Raw genomic sequence first — 20,397 nt, forward strand, 5'->3', positions numbered from 1 at the left:
CTGTTAGCATGGAGGAGCCTATGCAGTGTTGAGAAGGAAACATCGGTTTCAAATGCTCAGGGAACAAGAGGTGGACTCGGGGGAGGAATGTAGAATGGAAAAAGGAGCCACTGTGGGAGAAGGAACTGATAGCAGGCCTACACTACAGCCGGGATTGAGGTTCTGAGATTGATCCACCGGCGGTCGATTTAGTGGGTCTAGTGAAGACCCATCAAATCGACCGCAGATTGCTCTCCAGTTGACCCCTGTACTCTACCCCCGACGAGAAGAGTAAAGTAAGTTGACGGGAGAGTTTCTTCCATTGACCCCCCGTGGTGTGGACCCTGCGGTAACTCAACCTAAGGTACGTCGACTCCAGCTACGTTATTCACGTAGCTGGAGTTGCGTACCGTAGGTCGACTTACCGCGGTAGTGTAGACATAGCCTGAGACTGGAGACTCACAGGGGGTTGGGAGAAAGGGAGAGTGGCTCTGGAAGCACGGTGGAGAAAGGACAGGAAATGACTGGGCAAGGGGACAGGAGCTGGGAGGAAATGAGGTGTGGGTTCTTGGAACCAGTAGGTTGGCAGAGACTGGGCCTGAGAACCAGTGGGGATGGGGGGAGAGGGAGATCTGGCGAGGAGCTGGGGTATAGGGGTAGAACTGGCATTGGCTGGGCAAAGAGTGGGATAAGGAGACAGGAGAGGGAGATTGGGACTGGGAGCAGTTGGGACCCCAGCAGTGTGAGAGGGGGTTAAGACTGGAGGCCAGGGTAAGGGGAAGAAACAAATCAGATAAGGAGCTTGGAAGGGAAGAACTAGAACTCGCTGGCCGAGGAGACTGCCAGATGAGAAGCCCGAGAATGGATGTGATTGTGTAACTAAAGACTGTACCATAATGCATATGGACAAGGAGGCCAAATGAAAGTTGCACAGATAGGAAATACTAGAATTAAGACTAACTTTTGAGTGCTTGACTTCACAACCTTTTAACATAGTGTGTGTGAAATATTTTATAATACGTAGAAAATAGATATAATGATCTGTACCATCAGGGGGTAGCATACCATGGTGGCTCTTTAATGCTTATCAGTTACATTAAATAGCTCAGTCTGCGGTTAAATAACCTGAATATTTGCAAGGTATTCCTATAATGTGCATAGGAGAACAAAAGTGATTGCTGCAGACACTGAAATGATTTGTTTGTTTATCATTAGTAAAACTGTCGAGAACAAGACCTTCCAATAGGTATAACAAGGCCATGGTCCTCCAGTCCAAATTCCACAGGCAGACTACTTCATCCCATTGAAATCAGTGAGATTCTGGGCAGCTGCCTGAGACCACACCTGTGGAGCAAATGCAAGATGAGCTCTATAGTACAGTTAAAGTTTTATCACTCATATAATCAGCTTTGAGTATATTGTAGGGAGGACTCTCTGTCCTGTTTGTTATTCTACATGTCTGTTGCAGTTTGGATTGTCTTAGGGCTTGTCTACACTTACCTGGGGATAGATGCACGGCGATCAATGCATCGGCGGTCGATTTAGTGGGTCTGGTGAAGACCCACTAAATCAACCGCAGATCGCTCTCCCATCAACTCCTGCACTCCACCAGATTGAGAAGAGTAAGGGAAGTCGACGGGAAAGCGTCTCCCGTTGACGTCGCATAGTGTGGACCCCGCGGTAAGTAGATCTAAGCTATGTCGACCTTGAGTTACACTATTTGCGTAACTCAAATTGCATAGCTTAGATCAACTTTTCCCTGTAGTGTAGACAAGGCGTCAGATAACTACATTCAGTGCAGTTCATATTGGATCCTGTTCTAACAGACTTTGCTTCCTTCCTTTTCCCACCCTCCCTTCCCCAGCTGATAACAAGACGAAAAAGAAAGTAGCCCATCGGGACAGGAAGCAGGACTTCTCTGCCTTCAAACAGACAGACAGTGAGATGAAGGTTAAAATATCACCACAGCTCCTCCTGGCAATGCACCGTTTCCTGGCAACAGGCAAGTATGGCTTATCGCAGCTTGCAATCACACAAGTGCCTGAGAGCTAGATTGTCAGTGGAGGCTGGCGAGGCCAGTGGGCAGTGCTGGCAGGGAGGGAGGCTGAACAACGGGGTGACAAATAATGCCACTTTTGTGTATTTTGTGTTTTCTTTTTAAATTCTCTCCTCTCCTGTGTTCAGTGTCGGCATGAACCCTCTGAGACATTTACCAGGGGTGGACCAGTAACTTTAAATTGGTCTGAAAGGTAAGGTTGAATGCAAGTGCCACACTGCATGTGTAGAGTCAGCCAGGTTAATGACTAGCAAGTACACCCCATTAGGGAGAGTTCAGGGAACAAACTAATAAGGACGCTGTGCCAACTGGCCAGTTCACTGGACTGCTAACTGTAATTCCCCTTTGGTGGCTCATTTGGGAAGAGATCCTGGACTTCAGGGGGAAAGTGTAACCTGTTCCATGGGGCTTTGACTCCAAATGAAAACTTCTCTTTGCAAATTAAATGCAAATTGAACAGGTTGTGGGATTGTATTTTTAAAATGGATTTCTTGTTGGCCTGTGGGGCATGAGTTGGTGGCTTCAGTCCAGTTTTCAGTGGGCAGATGTCTGCCTTCCCAAATCACCATGATGGTTGGTCCCCCTCTGGGCAGTCTTTGCAGAGAGCCCATGGATTGCGTAGGCAACAGCGACTGGATTTTCTTTTCATCATAGAGTTGGTCTCTCTGCATCAGAGATAAGACCCATTAGCAGCAGCGTGTGTGAAGCTTGACCTGCTATTGCTCACGCTGTACCTGTTTGGTGTGTAGGCAATGGCTTTCCATGTACAAGCCTTTCAATCAGCACCTTTCACCATTGCTACTTCCAGTGAAAGGAAACAGTTCAACAGCAAAACGCGGCTTTAATAACAAATAACACTTCGTTCATGTGCACGAAGTTCGATGGGAGTTCCCAAACACCGTCTTGACAGATTTTTATTGACTTAATTTGCGGGTGCCGTTTCTGTGCTTGTCTAGGAAATGTAAAATGATTTTATAATTTAAATCGAAGTCTGGCTGTGAAAACATTGCTAACTAAGTCAGACATTACAGTTTGGTTGGACTGTTCTAAATGCAGACCAGGATCTGCAGACAGTCCAGTGTCTCCAAAGTCCTGTTCTGAAACCAGCGTTAGCAAGTATTGGCATTTTGCATGTCTACTTCTTGAGTGTCCCTGGCCTAAATCCGCTCCACAAAAAGCTGGGTTTTTTCCACTTCAAATAGCTCTCCTTGGGCAGGTTGAACAGTAAGAGCAAGAGGTTATAAGGTGTGTTCTGTGTGCTATGCATTAATCCCACTGGTGTGAATTTGCCTGCACTCTGCCTCTCACTTTGAGCCGTTGTCCCCATGTGGGCTGTGGCACCTTTCCTTTATTTCTTCTTTGGGTTTACACAGTGGGCCTATCTATAGCAATTTTCTAGGTCTATGAACAATCAGAGACCTTTAGAAACAAATGCAATAAATAATGAATCCACTATAACATCATTTCAAAACGAAACTGAAAGGTCCTTTGGACCCCAATTGTAAACCCATTCCCTTCACATTCCATGAGCAAGCCCAAATAACTATGGTTTTCTGAGCTCTCAGATGGGCAAATTCCTTTTCCTTTTCCCTTCATGTTGGGAAGATCATTCTCAGTCATCTGAAACGTATGTTATTAACTCAAGGAGGGCAAATACATTTGTAATATCTGGGAACTGGAGTATTCTTGTTTCTCCATGAAAATCTGCCACAGGGTATGTATACACAGGGATAAAAAACCTGTGGCTGGCCCAGGTCAGCTGACTCGGGCTCTGGCTCCAGGCTGAAAAATTGCTGTGTAGATGTTTGGGCTCGGCCTGAGGGTGGCCCGTCTACACAGCAATTTTTAGCCCCGAAGCCTACGCCCGAGTCAGCTGACCTGAGTCAGCTGCGATCGTGCCGTGGGTCTTTTATCCCTTTGTAGATGTACCCTAAGAGGCTCAAAAGACAGGAAAACTCCAATTCTATAACATATGCTTCTGTTTCCATGTTTCTTAACAACTAATGCCAATTCATTCCCATGCATGTGAGGTATAATGCCAAGCTGTGTCTTGTGTTTATAGAAGTAGAAGCATTTGGCCCATCCCAGATGTCAGAGAAGATCCTCCTAAGGCTGCTAAAACATCCTAATGTCATCCAGGAGCTGAAATACGATGAGAAGAACAAGAAAGCCCCAGAATACTACCTCTACCAGAGAAACAAGCCTGTCGACTACTTCATTCTCATTTTACAGGTTAGGCACATGACTAGATATACGTGTATCATGATATCTGTCTCCTTACTCGTTCCCTTCCATATCTAAACTTAAATAGTTATATTAGGCCTGGTCTACACTACGACTTTAATTCGGATTTAGCTGCTTTAATTCGAATTAACGCTTGACCCGTCCACACAACGAAGCCATTTAATTCGAATTAAAGAGCCCTTTAATTCGATTTCTGTACTCCTCCTCGACGAGAGGAGTAGCGTCAAAATCGGTATTGTTAATCCGAATTAAGGTTAGTGTGGCCGCAATTCGATGTTATTGGCAATTAGATGTTATTGGCTACCCACAATGCAACGCTCTGGAAATCGATGCTACTACGGTAGCTTGGACGCACACCACCGAATTAATGGTGCCTAGTGTGGCCGAATACATTCGAATTTATAAAATCGGTTTCCTAAATTCGAATTATATAAATTCGGATTAATCCTGTAGTGTAGACATACCCACAGTCTTCTTCTTAAGGTATGGAGCCAGGACACCAGGGCTCTCTTCCTGACTCCCTTGCTAGGTTGCTAACTTTGAGCAACTTGTTCAACTGCTCACAGCCTCAATTTTAACCTCTGATAATAGGCCCCTACTTCTCAAAAAGGATCATCTGTTGAAAATTGCAACAGAAGTGCAGCCAGTATTATTTGGGCAGGCAACGAAGAATTTTGTGTCCAGTTGAAACAGTCGGGAAAACATTGGTAGGCAAAATGTAATGACTGGAATTGACATTTGGCTAGGACACTCTAGCTAATGCTTTTTTTTTTTTCTTGCAAAAAGTGCCATGGGATGTGTGATAGCTGATCAAAAACTCATTTTTTATGTTTGAAAGTCTGCACCTCTAGTATCATGGCACAATCGTTTAGTATTAATTTAGGGAAGAGCGCCACCTACTGAATTGCCAACATCGCTATCTCCAGCACTGTGGGTTTTCCTGGAGGTTCTCCATCCAAGCAGTAACCCTGGCCTGATCCTGCTTAACTTGTGTGATCTAATGAGATTACAGGCCAAGGATGAGGAAATGCTCTTTTGTCTTGTCTTTGAGTTTAGGAAGTATATTTTCTCATTAATTTCTTCAGCGTTCATCTCCTGAGCTTTACTCCTCAGGAAATAAGCAGCAGGAGCATAGGAATACTTGTCTACACTGAGATTGAAACTCAAATCTCAGAGTAGACTGGGTTCAGTTGTGTTTACAAAATACCTTTCAAAACAATATTATAGTAATATAACTTATGCTGTAAACCAGGGTTGTAGACTCTTATGTGGCATTAAACATAAAGATGTCTTTATTTTTCCATGATCTTAGTAATAAAGAACGAAAGGAGAAACAAAAATGTGGTGCTGTGTATCCAGTTGAGCTTTGTTAATATGGATTGCTTTCCATGAGGAATTGGCAGCTCTGTAAACTCCCACACTTCTGCAGTGGATCACTGCAGTTTGAAATACACTGGAGGCAAGATAATAGATCAAGTGCTGTAGGATGCAGTATTGCGTGAGCATAATAAAGAGCACACATTAAGACAAACTATCTTGTAATAAGCAAGCATATGATTAGTAAAAACTAACACGCTATTTTTAGAAGAAACTTTTCTACATGCCTATGTCACATCTGAAAGTGAGTGTATAAAAAGATACATGCTGTAAAAGTGGTACTAAGGTTTGGTTCTACCAGAACAAGTATCAGCAGATAGTAAGTACTTCCCTTTGGTTTGCAGTATGGTCAGTCTCTGATCTGGATGTCCCAAGGTATATTAATACTCTTCACACAGGAAAAATACAAGAAAGCAAATGTACAGTTCTGTAAATTAATTTAATTTAACCTCAAATTGTCAATTACTGATTTCTGAAATGTAATTTATTTCCACTGGATAGGCTCATCTCTTCCACACCAATACATTATGTGGCAATTTGTAACTTCCCCCCCAAAAAATTCACGTTGTGTCATTAAACAACCTTGGGGAAAATGCCAACACAGACCTGTAAAGTGTGGCAGGACACTTCTAGTATCATGCCTGTGGAATTTTGCTGCCTGATTCTAAATTAGTGGAGATATCCTATCTCCTAGAACTGGAAGGGACCTTGAAAGGTCATCGAGTCCAGCCCCCTGCCTTCACTAGCAGGACCAAGTACTGATTTTGCCCCAGATCCCTAGGTGGCCCCCTGAAGGATTGAACTCACAACCCTGGGTTTAGCAGGCCAATGCTCAAACCACTGAGCTATCCCTCCCACCTCTCAGCTATCAAGCTGCTCAGCATGCTGCACTCTTGTTGTGTGGCCCAGATTTGGCAAGGGTGACGTTTTTGGTGTGTGTAACTAATGAAATAACTAGGTCGCAGAATTGAGGGCCCATTTTTACAGCTAACTGCCAGCTCAAAACTTTTCAACCATTAACTTCAAAGGGACTCCCAAGTGAGGATTCGACCTGCATACATCTAATTTCAGGGTTGGAGTCTATGACTGTGTGATGAATAATTGCCAGTAATTACTCGATTGAGTCTACGAGGCTGAACATTGTATTTTTAACAAATTACGAACAGTATGTTTTTGAAATAATTATAAAGATCAAACGCACTTCTGACCCGTTTATGCTGTTGGATTCCCTTTTGCACTACTCATCTTGGACAATTAGACTAGATAATTTGATTGCACTTTACTGCACTAGCACACTGCTGCATAGTTTGATTGAAAATACTGATGGGCAAGGCTGATTATTTTTAAATGGTTTTTAATTGAACTGGAAAAAAACACTTGGAAACATGTATATTGGTCTTAGGTTTAGTGTAAGCTTGTTTTTACAAAACCTAAATTTTAGCTTCAGTTTGACCTGGCTATCCATTCAATGGCATATTTATCCATTATATGTGGGAGGACCCAGTCTGTTCCTTCTCTCCAGCCCAGCAGAGACTGAGAACACTGCAAGTAATTAATTAAATTCTGTTTACCCTTCCTTCCTCCCACAAAATATAGTTTCAGCTTGATATGGAATCAGATTTCTTCTTCCCTTGTCCCAAAATCCACTAGTGATGCCACTGCACTGGGAATGGAGTTGAAAATAGGGTCCCACTGGGTAGTTACCGAAGCTTCTAATTTTATACTTTGAACATTAAAAATACATTTCTAGAATAGATACTTCTGTTTTTTTTCTGTATTGGGCTCATGGGTATAGAGTGGTTATGTGCTGTTAAATAACTTCTGTGTTCCACACCAGAAGCAGCTGCATTTTTGTGGTGGTGTACTTGTGCATAGTTTGTAAAGTGTTTTGGGATCCTTTGATAAGATCCTGTATAAATGTCAGTATCAAATAGTAAGGGATGTGGAATTTGTAAAACCGTTGGAAACCAACTAACCCAAAAGAACCTTGAGAAAGAGGACTCAGGACTCCTTCAGGAATTATGGATTTCTTTTCTGTGGGGGAAAGCATACAACCTTAACTTCACCCTCCCAAAATATGTTGAGTTTACTCCCATTCCCAGTTGAGATTTCCTGTGTTTGTATTTGGAAAGGCCTTGTGTGAATTTGGGCAGTTACCTGAAATGAGTAGATCTGTCTTGATGGACAAACCGTATGTAGTATGGGCTTTCTCAGACTTGGAGACCACTCCTTCCCTTCAGTTCGAAGTAAATGGCTTAGTGGTGAACAAACATTCTTTGGAAGTGGAAAAAAGTAGTACCATTGAGAAGCTACTGTATTTCTTTGCAGTGGTGAGCCCGCCCACCTTGCTGAGTTAAGTTAGCTGGAGCAGATATGAGGCTGGAAAGTTTTGGGACTGATTTGAGGTGTAAGTTCTACCCTTGTCTGTGTATTTTTACGGACTTCAGCAGAAGGCAGGAATTAACTCTAAATTGCCACTTTGGGCAAGGCTGCGGCTTTCAGGGTACAAGTCTGTTCTAAGGTCTCTGGATCTTTGGGATGCTTGAGGCCCCTTTTAATTATGGCTCTCTCGTTTTCCTCAACAGGGGAAAGTGGAAGTGGAGGCTGGGAAAGAGGGAATGAAGTTTGAAGCTGGTGCTTTTTCCTATTATGGGGTGATGGCCCTCACAGCATCGCCAGGTATGTTCTCTTACCTTCTGCTTTTGAAATTCTTTCATGCCCAAGCATGCCTCTCACTGTTAATGTGGATGGAGTGAGCTGTGTAGGAGAGACCCCTGTGGTGTTTGATGCAGCTGGCATCCACAATACATGGTAGCATCCTGCCAATGTAACTAGCTGCCTGGTGTTTCACACCTGGGTGTGGTTGATACTGGTTGTGGTATTAACTCACGAAATCTGACCAGTTGTCACAAGTTTGCCAGATTGCAGGCTGTGAGCAGACAAGAAGTCTGCTAGTTAGTGATCTGTTTTTCTGTTTGACTACAGGAACCATTGGGTTTGGGTTTTTTTGTTTGTTTGTTTTTAATAGCAGCATAATAGGGACTGAAGGAACAGGATAAGTAATACTAAGTACTAGAAAGACATATGGTGCTGTCAAATGAAAATGACTCTTATCAGGAAACAATAATGATACATCTTAATAATCCTAGGGCTTGTCTACATGGCAAGTTACTGTGCAGCAAGCCCAGGTGCAAATCTACAGCACACCAGCTTGCCGCGCAGTAACATCCCGTGAGGCCGCTGCTACAGAGTACTGAAAGCCCCCAAATATAGCAGTGTCCACATGGGGCGATACTGCACGGCAAGCTGGTGCACTGTAGATTGGCATCCTCCTTTGCGAAGCAATAACTCGTCATGTAGACAAGTCTGAAGTTTCTGAAACAAGCCTGAGAATTATCAGTTCTACTGGAATGAGGAAGAGAGATTTTCCCATTATGCAAAGAAGCTGAAAATCAGTCCATACAACCAACTTGCACAGAAATGTATCTTCTTTAAAATATATGTAAGAAAAATATAGGCAACTGCAATGAGAAAAGCTAGTTGGGGCCCAGGTGAATCCTCATTATAAAAACCATAATCTTGTGAGCCAGGTACCCTGTCAAGCCACCTCCATCACATAAGCATGTATTAGACATTCACTGTGGGCTAACCCTGATTACAAGAAGTAAAGGTAATACTTCAGTTGTCTCTATAAGCGTGCTGCTCTTTTACAGTTGTACCACCTTGGGCTGTGATTCTGTCACATCTCCCAAGTTAAACCAGGCTGGGCTGGCTCAGTGTCTAATGGGAGACCTCCAGAAATCTCAAGTGCTGCAGAAAGTGATGTTAGTGATTCAGTGGGTGGTACCTGTCCATCTTAGACAGTATTGAGCCACTGCCCCCGCCAGGGGACGTATTTTATTGCTGGAAATGCTGCCTTTCAGCTAGAGACCAAAAACCAAGATTCTGATCAGCTGAAGTAATTAAAAATCCCACAACACTTTTCACAAATATTGGTGGGTTAGTCTAGCAGTTACATTCTGCCAACCTAAAATTCCTTGAATGGCTTCAAAAGGAGAAGTTTTTCTTCACTCACACAGAAATTTGTTTCTGGTGTTACAGGAGCAGAATGCCTTCCATGTTCCACCCAAGAAGTAGCTGCAATTCAAAAGTGGGTTAATGATCTCAGTATATATTGTTAAATGGCTTTGAGAGCCTTTAGGATGAAAAGTACTATATATAAATAAGTATCGGGGTAGCCGTGTTAGTCTGGATCTGTAAAAAGCAACAAAGAGTCCTATGGCACCTTAAAGACTAACAGATGTATTGGAGCATAAGCTTTCGTGGGTGAATACTCACATGTGTCTGACGAAGTGGGTATTCACCCATGAAAGCTTATGCTCCAATACAACTGTTAGTCTTTAAGGTGCCACAGGACTCTTTGTTGCTTTTTATATATAAATAAGGTATTATCATTTCCTTGTAAGAGCGGATGGTTAGAGTAAATTCCAGAGACAAAAGCAATTCTCTGGGACATTTGTGATGTAAGCAGTAATCTATGTTGCCATTTAGCTGACATTTTTCTGAATATATGTTAGCAATTTCACATTCAAAGTAGGGAGCAATTGTTCCTTGATTACGCGTGCTGGAGTTAAATAGATCTTACTGCCACCCTGTAGGTTTTTGAACAGCAGATTTGCTAAAGCACAGACCCTTGGAAGAGTTTTGTCTGTGCTCTAGAAACAGTCCAGTGTGTGTATGTGTGTTTTACACCCTTCCTGTTCCCTCAATTTTGAGGCTCAGCTCTTACAATACAGATGGGTCTGGGGGATGCCAGAGCATCAACTCTCATCTGACATATACCAACACCAGGGCCGGTGCAAGGAAGTTTCGCGCCCTAGGTGAAACTTCCACCTTGTGCCACCCCCGCACCCAGCTAACCCCGCCCGCTGCCCCCTCCCCCCCGCCGCGGCAGCTAACCCAGCCCGGCCCCCCTGTAGCAGCTAACCTCCACCTCCACCCCCCCCCCTGCAGCTAACCCCTTCCGGGGAGCCCCCCCTCCACAGCAGCTAACCCTGCCCGGGGAGCCCACCCCAGCTCACCTCCGCTCCACCTCCTCTGCTGAGCACGCCGGCGCCGCTCTAATTCTCCTCCCCTCCCAGGTTTGTAGTGCTGATTGGAGGAGAATTAGAGCAGGGGCTCAGTGGAGGAGGCAGAGTAGAGGTGATCTGAGGCGGGGAGTGGTTCCCCTGTGCGCTCCCCCCCCCCCCCCATTACTGCGGGCTGCCCTCCCCGCGCCCCCCCACCCTAGCTCACCTCCACTCCACCTCCTCACCTGAGCGGGCTTTTAGGCACCCTCAACCACTAGGCGCCCTAGGCAGCCGCCTAGTTCGCCTAATGGTTGTACCGGCCCTGACCAACACTACACTGGAAAATCTTTCACAGCTACTCCTTTTGTCACTATTATTTAGTGTGAACTTCCTAGTGTTCTTTTTTTGCTGGCATGCTCTGGGTTCTTCCTTCCTTCAATCCAGCTTTTGCACTCAAACGTCACCTGTCTTTTTAGGGATCCCACCACTCCACCATAGATTGTGTCATTGCACCTTTCCCAGGGTGGGCCCTCCTACTCTGAAATGCATGTTGGTCTTCCTCTCACCAAACTCCAAGTGCATACATCTGGGGTTTGTTTTAAATTGACCGCTAGTGGCTCTGTATTTATTACTTTTCCTACAGTCCCTTTTCCAGTAGCAAAGCCGTTAGTTTGTGGGTGCATTTTTCTGTATAATAAGAGAGTACATTTTATTATGAGATTTTATGTCTTACGGCACCCAGAGTCCTGCTTTGGTGGGATGAACTCTTATAAATAAAATGACTGTGATTGCTCCATGTAGGTCTGGAAGCTGTTCCCCTCAGCACTCTGGGTAATAGCCAGAGAGAGGCACTGCAGCGCAAGAGTAGGTGCTCTTGCTTGTCTCTTTAAGACTCCCAATCCCTAACAGCCCTCATGCCTCTGTTTCCCCCTCTGGAAACTGAAGACAATACAAGAGTGCTGAGGCTTAAATGTCTGTAAAGTCCAGTTTGAACTGTAGATGAGAAGTGCTACATAAGTGCAAATTATCACTATTAAAGTCACTATAAAATCATGACTGGTGTGGAAAAAGTAAATAAAGATGTGTTATTTACTCCTTATAACACAAGCTAGGGGTCACCAAATGAAATTAATAGGCAGCAGGTTTAAAACAAATGAAAGGAAGTATTTCTTCACACAATGCACAGTCAACCTGTGGAACTCTTTGCTAGAGGATGTTGTGAAGTCCAAGACTATAAAGGGGTTCAAAAAAGAACTAGATGCGTTCATAGAGGATAGGTCCATCAATGGCTGTTAGCCAGGATGGGCAGGGATGCAAAACCATGCTCTGAAGTGTTCCTAGCCTCTGTTTGCCAGAAGCTGGGATTGGGTGACAGAGGATGGATTATTTGATGATTACCTGTTCTGTTCATTCCCTCTGAAGGATCTGGCATTGGCCACTGTCGGAAGACAGGATACTGGGCTAGTTGGACTATTGGTCTGACCCAGTATGGCCGTTCTTATGTTCTTCACCCTAAAATGGCTAAACTTGGAAAATTGCAGGCTCTTTTTGATGGTCTGATAAAAAGAATTTGAAAAATGGTGAAATCGATCCTGTTTTTGTTTCTGTATTTAGTTACCCCAGTTGGGTCTTTCCCCAAGATGACTTGCTGGGTTTTCATTTTTATTCTTCATCTCTTGGGATAAAGTGGTTGCTGATTTTGCATTGTGTACTGTTTTTAAATGAATGGGTCTTGAAATGTAAATTGAGAGCTCTGTATTGAATGGCATTTAGGATTACCAAGTGGAATGTATGTAGTTTTGCTGATTTATTTTTAATTATTTCTACAAATTGCCTAATCATCTTTTTTCCCCCCTTTACTTTTCTGCAATTGATTTGTGCTTCTGGTTTCTTCGAAGAGTGTGAATTAACTCTTTCCCCTGGCAAATGTGGAGAGCTGTCCCCTTCCCAGTCATGATCTCACCCTTTTTCTCTCCCTCTTCTAGTTCCCTTGTCCCTGTCTCGTACCTTTGTTGTCAGCAGAACAGAATTATTAGCAGCAGGTTCTCCAGGTAAATCCGCATGCTTCTTTTTCATCATTCTTGTGTCTGCGCTGACCCAATAAAAAGCCAGTTGCAGTCTGTATTTGTCTGACCCCTTTACTTGTTAGAGAGAAGTTCAGCCAAGAGATATGCCTAACAGGTAACTTTCATTTATGACTAATTAGTAGCAAACTTGCAGACACATCAAAATGAAAAAAGTAATAACTTTTTAAAGAGAATGTATTTGGTAATGAAAAGGTCCTTGCTTCTCTTACTCCTATACTGATGCAGTATCAGGGTGATTTTTTTTTTTTTGTTAAAGATAATATTCTGGTCCCTAGCCTGGGTTCATATAAAAATGTACAAAATGTCTCAATTCTGCAGTAGATGGAGTTAAAATGGAGGAAAGCATACTGCTGAACTGCCAAAAATATCAAATGTAACTGAGAAAGAGGTACCTTATCTCCAAACAAAATTTAAATTATATTGTTCATGCACAGAATATCCTGTTTCACATGCTCAAAAACTCTGTTGTCTTCAAAATTGATTTATTTCACAGATTTCCCTGGAGACTTATAAATAAAGCCAAATGTGATAGTTCTGCAAGGTGGTATTTGAGTTATTCGTACGTGTAATGTGTGAATGAGAGATGAGAAAAATGTGGGGACTGGGTTTGTTGTTTGTTTTAAGACCATGCATTACTCATATGACTGCACTTGAACTAATTTTGCTTAAACTTCCCCCAAACATTTCACTTGCGGATTGAGACCAAGTATGGAATGTGTCAGGCCAAAAAGAACTTGGTAGGGGCATTTGTGAACGATTGGAAACTGGGAGGAGAGGAATCTAGAATGGAAGTTGGAAGCCAACCATACCTATAGTGAGCACCATGGGTGCCTTTTCTAGCTAGGAGATAAATGAAAACGTTACCCGAGGGAAATGGCAGCGTGTACTGGAATGACTGTTCCGCAACAGAGGCTGAGCCGTGCTGAAATTTTGTTTTCCATGAAGTTACCTTGTTCGTGTTAATGCCACTGTCTCTCTGTACCTCTGACCGGAACATGAACAGGACAATATGTGTGTTCTTAAAAAAACAAAACCGTCCCCTTCCCCCCAAACTTTAATGTACAAACCAAAAGTTGCTCTCATTGGCCATTTCCTGAGCTTTTGGTGTTTATGCGACATCTACTCCTTGGGTTTTTCCTCTCTTTTTAACTTTCTGCTAGATTTTACCCTCTGTCCTGAAATTAGTATTACGCACATTCCAAACAAACTACAGGTTATTGCCCTGCAGGGGATTCTTTTCATGCCCAGTTAAAGTTTCCAGCGGCTAAAATCGAAGGGAAAAAAAGTTTAATCTTTCTTTAATTAAACTGTTTGATGGCTTTGTTTTTTTTCTTGAAACTCTGCAGCTTTGATTATCTTTTTTGCTCAATTATTTTTCTGTGCCCAGATCATCTTTTTTTTTATTTTTCCATTTTACAAATGAAATGTACCCCTCACACTTGCAAACTATTTCCAATATAAATGCCAGACATTGTTTCCTAGATTTTTCCAACTGAAAGAAATAAAATAATAATGGAAAATAATAATGGGGGGGGGGGGAGAATATACCACTTGAAATGAAATCATATGGTAATCCTGGTTGCTATGGGAACTGACAATGCAGCTCAATGTCAGTTGTGTTGCTGAACACGTGGTACAAAGGTGACTGTACCGGGATTCTCGGCTGTGGTATAGGGACATTCTGAAAAAGGTTCCATTGTGTTAATCCCAAACGTGTAACTCGCTGTTTGGCTTCTGCTTTGTGCCATTAGATCCTTTCTGTAGGAATTTGGGAAGACCCAAGCTTTCTAGATATGAGCTGACCTGCTTGAGGGGGGTGGGGGGGCAGGGAATGCACTGTTCTTCAGAGAACATGGACCTGTCTGGTTTCTTTCTGTCTCATGCGCTTTCTATTTCCTCACTTCTTCATGCACACTTCCCCTACCCCCAAAAAACTCTGCACATACACACCTGCATGCCCTCTCTTCCTCACTTTCCCCCATACTTTCTCTGTCCCTTGCTTTTTGTGCTCTCCTGCATGCTGGCTGTTCTTGTTCTGGCCTCTGCCTCCATCCACTCCATGTTTTTGGCACATGCACTCTTTCCATTCCCTTCCCCCCCTTCAGTCACCATATTTTTCTAATAATATCCTTACCCTTGATGAATGAGGATTTCAGGAGTCCATGTCAGATTCACACTGATGCTGAAGCTACTTCAGACAAAAAACTTTTTTCAAAAAACTAGTGAGGTGCTCTTCTTGCCACAAAATATGCATTTTGTGCGTCAGTATAGGAAAGCAAAGGCTGACTGATTTGGTCTGTTGACAGAATGATGGTATATGGTCAGACTACTTTCTGTGAAGAAAGATGCTTAGTAACGTTGGGTTGCTTCTGATAATAGCCATTGTAGCCTTATAGTCGTTTCCCAAGACAACAAGGGGGTATCCACATGGAGGGCTGACAGAAATCTGACTGCTTGCCTCTGAGTCTAAGCTTGGCATTGCTTCTAGAGGCCAAAATGATTGCCCCACTGATGGAAATTGCAGCACAGAATTGCCTGTTTCTCAAAACCTTAATTTTCCTCCTTGCTGTTTTGAAATGAAAGCTGTAAAGTAGCCACTGGATTTTAAAAGCAGTCGGCAAATGGAGGGTCACTTCAATTCCGTCGTAAGCCAGGAGGAGTCTGACATGCTAGGACTTTAGCAAGAGATAAAAGGTAAAAGAACGCAAGAAGTGAAGAAGCACATTTCATTCTCCTGCAAGGATGGCATGGTTTGCATATCCATGTGGCCAGTGCAGAGAGTGGGCTGTGCTGCCCATGACAAGGCAGATCTGTGTCCACCCGCTAAGGAGGGCATTAAGAATTTTATGATTAAGTGAAGAAGACAATGCCCAGAGCACTGTGAAACCTTTTAAGATCAAGCCTCTTTTGTAGAAAGGCTCTAGCTGTCAAGATGCTGCTGGTTGCTAAGTCAATGCAAAAAGGCTTTCACCACGACGGCTTACCTCCCTCGGTGCACTGGCTACCCAATGAGCTCTTCAGAACAAGCCAGGTTTCGCTTTGATTTGGAATTGATGAACTTTGGGTCTGGTAGGGACCAAAAACCCACTGATCCTGCAGCTAATCTGTATCTTGATCAGCACACAGTCCCTTCCAACCCTGATATTCTATGATTCTGTGATTTGCATCCAGATAGGGAAGAAGACCTGCTAAAAGTCTTGGGAAGTTGCATTTTGAAAGGCGTTTCTGTGGGCACATCTTCACAGCAAAAAACCCCTCTGCAGCAAGTTTCAGAGCCTGGGGCAGCTGACTCGGGCTTATGCTGCCAGGCTAAAAATTGCAATGTAGTTGTTTGGGTCTGGGCTCCGAGACACAACCCCCTCATCAGGTTTCAGTGTGTGGGCTCCGGCCCGAACATCTACACTGCTATTTTTAGCCTGGCCGTGCGAGCCCAAGTCAGTTAACCTGGCCTCTGAGACTCACTGCTGCGGGTTGGTTTGGGTGGTTGTTGCTATGTAGACATCCCCTGTAGGGCCCCAGTCCATGTAGGGCATTGAGTTGGTGGAAACTTACGGAAGCGAACATCATCTCACAAGGAAAGCAGCATTTTAGTATTTTCATAGTTTAAAGCCAGAAGGGATCATCAGATCTACTGAAAACAACTGTCCAGTAGGTAAATTATGGCCAGGGCACCCTTCTAGGATGGTTACAAGGCTTCGGTAGGCCAGTGAAGCTCAGCACTTTTTTTTAGTGAGAGAAGAAGCTGATCAGTCATGATTTTGCCATACCCAGGGAGCAAGCATGCCAAGGCCTTTCCAGAATCGGGGTGTTTCTCCGTAGAGTAGAGTAATTCGCTGGTTCCACTGTGTCACCTGGCTGACAGAGGTTCTGTACTGCATCAGCCCAAGTTATCCCTTCAAACCCTGAGCCATGGCAGGTGTCAGGGAAAATATTTCAGAAACAGATGAAATAAAGAGAGCGCACTTTGGCCCATTCAGAACCACGTCACTTAGCATTCCCTCAGCCTCTGAAGGTGGATGCACCCTACCTTGTGGAGCAACCAGATGTGATATAGTAGAGGCCACCCCTGTGATGTAGGTGAAATGTACTAAATGGTGTAATGAAGTAAATCTTGGTAAATGGCTCCAAGGTCCCTGGAGGAAAGGCACTGTACGCTGTGTGTGATCTTAATCATTAACAGCTTATCCTAGCTCTAGTGATGTCACAAATTAGCTCGGGATTTAAAATGTCCTAACTCTCATGGTAATTTTGCTGTACTCAATGACTTAAGTACCTGTGCAGTCGTCCATGCTATATCATGGGTTAACAAATGTCTTTGAGAACCAGTTACTAACCGTTTCCTGCTTTATTTAAAAAGTTTTTCTCTCTTCTTTCCTATTCTTCAGCTGAAAACAAGTCACCCCCTCGTCCTTGTGGCTTGAACCATTCGGACTCTCTAAATAGAGGTGATCGCATTGAAGCGGTGACACCAACGTTGGGGAGCAGCAACAACCAGTTGAATGCATCTTTCCTTCAGGTGTACGTCCCAGACTACTCAGTGAAAGCACTCTCAGATATTCAGTTTGTCAAGGTAGGAAAAGAGACAGCCGGGTTCCCTCTCAGAAATGCTGCGCTACCTTGCAGAGCTGAGAGGCGGGGGAGGGAGATGGCAGATCTGTTATGTCCTTGAGTTACAGAGAGGAACTAGGATTATGAAAGCAGCAGTCATTTGAAACTGCCCGGTTTCTGCTGCTGGTTGACTTTCCTCCACTGCTCGGTTTGGACATTGAAATCGGACTGGTCACTTTATTTTCTGGTTACCAGCACTTCAGAGGAAGCTCTTAAAAAAAAATCTTTTCCACTGGAGTTAGTCTTGAAAGCCCATCTATTGCTGTGAAGTTTTGTAAAGCCTTTTGAACAATCTGAATCAGCTCTCATTAGTTGAAGAATGAAGAATTTGGTGGTGCAATTGATTCATTTCATTTCTAACTAAAAACTGGCCCAGAATGTAACTTGGGATCCAATCTGCCTTCCAGCTTGTCCCCCTTCCTCAATTTTGGAGAAGTCTTGACTTCATCTCTGCATCCGGACTTCCCATGTCAGGCCCACCTCTCATGCTAACCACCACTGGGCACGTGCATATTGCTCTGTTCTTCAGCTCTCTGTGTCCCATCATGATAAGCAGGCAAGGTGCTGAAACGTGTATAGATCTTGTGGGATGAGCAGACCAATGTGATGGAACCGGCAATTCAAACCTAGCTGAAGTCCCCCTTTAGATTAGGGAAGCTGGTATCCCACTATCCCAGAATGATCATGGTGCTTAGTTTAAACAAAACCATTTTCAATTGGTTACTTACATTGAGACTTTCTTTCTAAGCACACAGCTCAAACAGTGCACTTTAACTTGTTTTGCCCTTTGCCACAGTTAATCATATATTCAAAACTCTTTAAATAAGGGAGAGAATAAAAAAATATTTTTAATGCTGGAGATGTTGATTATGGTCCCAGATATACTGGGAATAAGATTTAAAAGTGATGTTGTCGTAACACAGAGACACATGCTCCAACCAGCTGATGCACCGAGTCTTACAGACTTACATTAATAAGGGTTTAATACTGGCCAGAGTGAATTTAGAGTTCAGTGTCAGTGTTACAGGCCCTTGTTATAGACTGCAATGGCCAATTATTCCTTTGTATTGAGAGGCAACCCAAGGTTATGTTGCATCCACATGCCTTGAAATTGCTTTGTGAGATACGATCCCAGTGAGCGAGAAGCAGAATTCCTTTCCCACCTCCTTCATTTCCCCAACCCCGATGTCAGTCAGTTGTTGCTGCTCAGAACTTGGGGTCATCCATACACGTACATCATTTCAGACAGCGACAGCTGATATAACTGGGAAGGTGAATCCAATGCAGTGCCAGGGGATTGCTCGCTGTTTTCAGGAAGGATTTCCCCATGTATAGCATGGCACTACTATCGGGTATAGTGTGAGGTTAGTGGGTTTGCTTTCCTCCGGAGCATCAGGTACCAGGGCAAGGGTATTGAAATATTTGACCTATATGCTGACTCCAGTATAGCAAACCCTAAGTTCCAGTTAGCTTACCAAAAAGCTGGCTAATTTAAGATATTTTTCAAATGGCTAATTTGATGTTGGCTCAAAGGTCAGATTTTACTCCGGCAAATGCCCATTGGCATCAGAGCAAGGACTTCAGGATTTGGCCCATGCTGCATGTGAGACCATGAATTGCTGAACTGTATCAGAATTGTAACGCTTGTTTGACTCACTTCCTACAGAGGACTCTAAGAACCTGATCCCAAGCGCATTGAAGTCACTGGAAAGACTCCCATTGACGTCAATGGGCTTTGGATGAGGCCCTCAAAATTTGCATCACAACATCAGTGGCTTTTAGCTAGGAGTAACTAAAAATCTCTTGGGCCTCTTGAGAGTATATCCAGTGAGACAAATCCATGCATCACAACACTGAGACAGCACAGAACCACGTGGCAACATTATCATCACAATGTTGTGTCGCGTTGAATTGTCACCACATCATGATGTTAAGTTAGGATTCTCTAATCCTGCTAGGCTTGCAGAACTCAGCCTTGTCTTGTAGAAAGTGGAATGATCCCATGAAAAACAGGGCTGAAAGGAGAATTTGGCAAGAGGAGAGAGTTTATGTTCATAGTGTGTCCTATAGGACACCAGCATTAGAAACCAAAGTGTTATTGTGTCTTTTTTGTGTGTGTGTTTCCCACCCCACCCCCCTTGTGTGCATGAAATAGATCTCGAGACAGCAGTACCAAAATGCCCTGATGGCATCCCGGATGGACAAGACACCTCAGTCCTCGGACAGTGAAAACACTAAAATCGAACTGACTCTTACGGAGCTGCGCGATGGTTTGCCGGATGAGACGGCAAACCTGCTGAATGAACAGAACTGCGTGACACACAACAAGTCCAATCACAGTATGCACAGCGAAGGCTCCATCTAGGAGCTAACAATCTGCATCCTTTCCCACCCATCACTTCAGCAGGACCAGTCATTGCTCCTTCTTGACTGCAAACGCTCTTAGTATGTGCTTGCAATGCTGTGCTGCATCCAGTGTTCTGAGACCAAAGACTTCGCGCCCTTCCTGGGAACAGAAGAGGAAGAAACGAGAACACAGCAAGACAAAAACCAAACAAACCTTGGGCATGCTGAGTGCCCCTTGGAGAACGATGGGATTCTTCCTTGCAAAGTAGAATCGTGTTTATTTTTTCAGCCGTATCTTTGATCCTCACTGGTTTTCCCTCCTTCCTAGATGCGCGGAGAAGTTTTTAAAACTGCTCTGATTATTTTTTCAAGAGAGATCATGTTTTTAAAAAGAATTTTGCAGAGTTTTAAATGGTTGCTGTCCCTCCCCTCCCCAAATAGGCTCTGCTGTGACTTCTGTGAATCAGCTCCAGTGTCATAGACCTGTTTCCACCCCTCCTTTTGGTCCTGTCTGTTGCCCTGTTGTTAAAACAGCAACTAATACCCATATGTATTTGTGTCCTGAGAACAAAGAATGGATGAGACTTCAAGGAACTTGTGGCTTAGCAGTATGGAAGTTTGGGGGAATGGG

At 43.7% G+C, this 20,397-nt stretch overlaps 1 protein-coding gene across 1 annotated transcript in view; it reads left to right on the forward strand.

Annotated features, from left to right (window-relative positions):
• Positions 1-19,785, forward strand: part of CNNM2 (cyclin and CBS domain divalent metal cation transport mediator 2) — a 156,675-nt gene extending 136,890 nt beyond the window's left edge. Inside the window, exons 3-8 of the mRNA XM_065407818.1 lie at positions 1,844-1,981; positions 4,098-4,267; positions 8,242-8,335; positions 12,711-12,776; positions 17,198-17,382; positions 19,576-19,785. Coding sequence (XP_065263890.1) covers positions 1,844-1,981; positions 4,098-4,267; positions 8,242-8,335; positions 12,711-12,776; positions 17,198-17,382; positions 19,576-19,785 — 863 coding nt within the window. The remainder of the gene's footprint in view (positions 1-1,843; positions 1,982-4,097; positions 4,268-8,241; positions 8,336-12,710; positions 12,777-17,197; positions 17,383-19,575) is intronic.
• The last annotated feature ends 612 nt before the right edge of the window (positions 19,786-20,397 follow it).

This window comes from Emys orbicularis, chromosome 7 (assembly GCF_028017835.1).
Source record: "Emys orbicularis isolate rEmyOrb1 chromosome 7, rEmyOrb1.hap1, whole genome shotgun sequence".
In the NCBI taxonomy this organism is placed as follows: Eukaryota; Metazoa; Chordata; order Testudines; family Emydidae; genus Emys; species Emys orbicularis.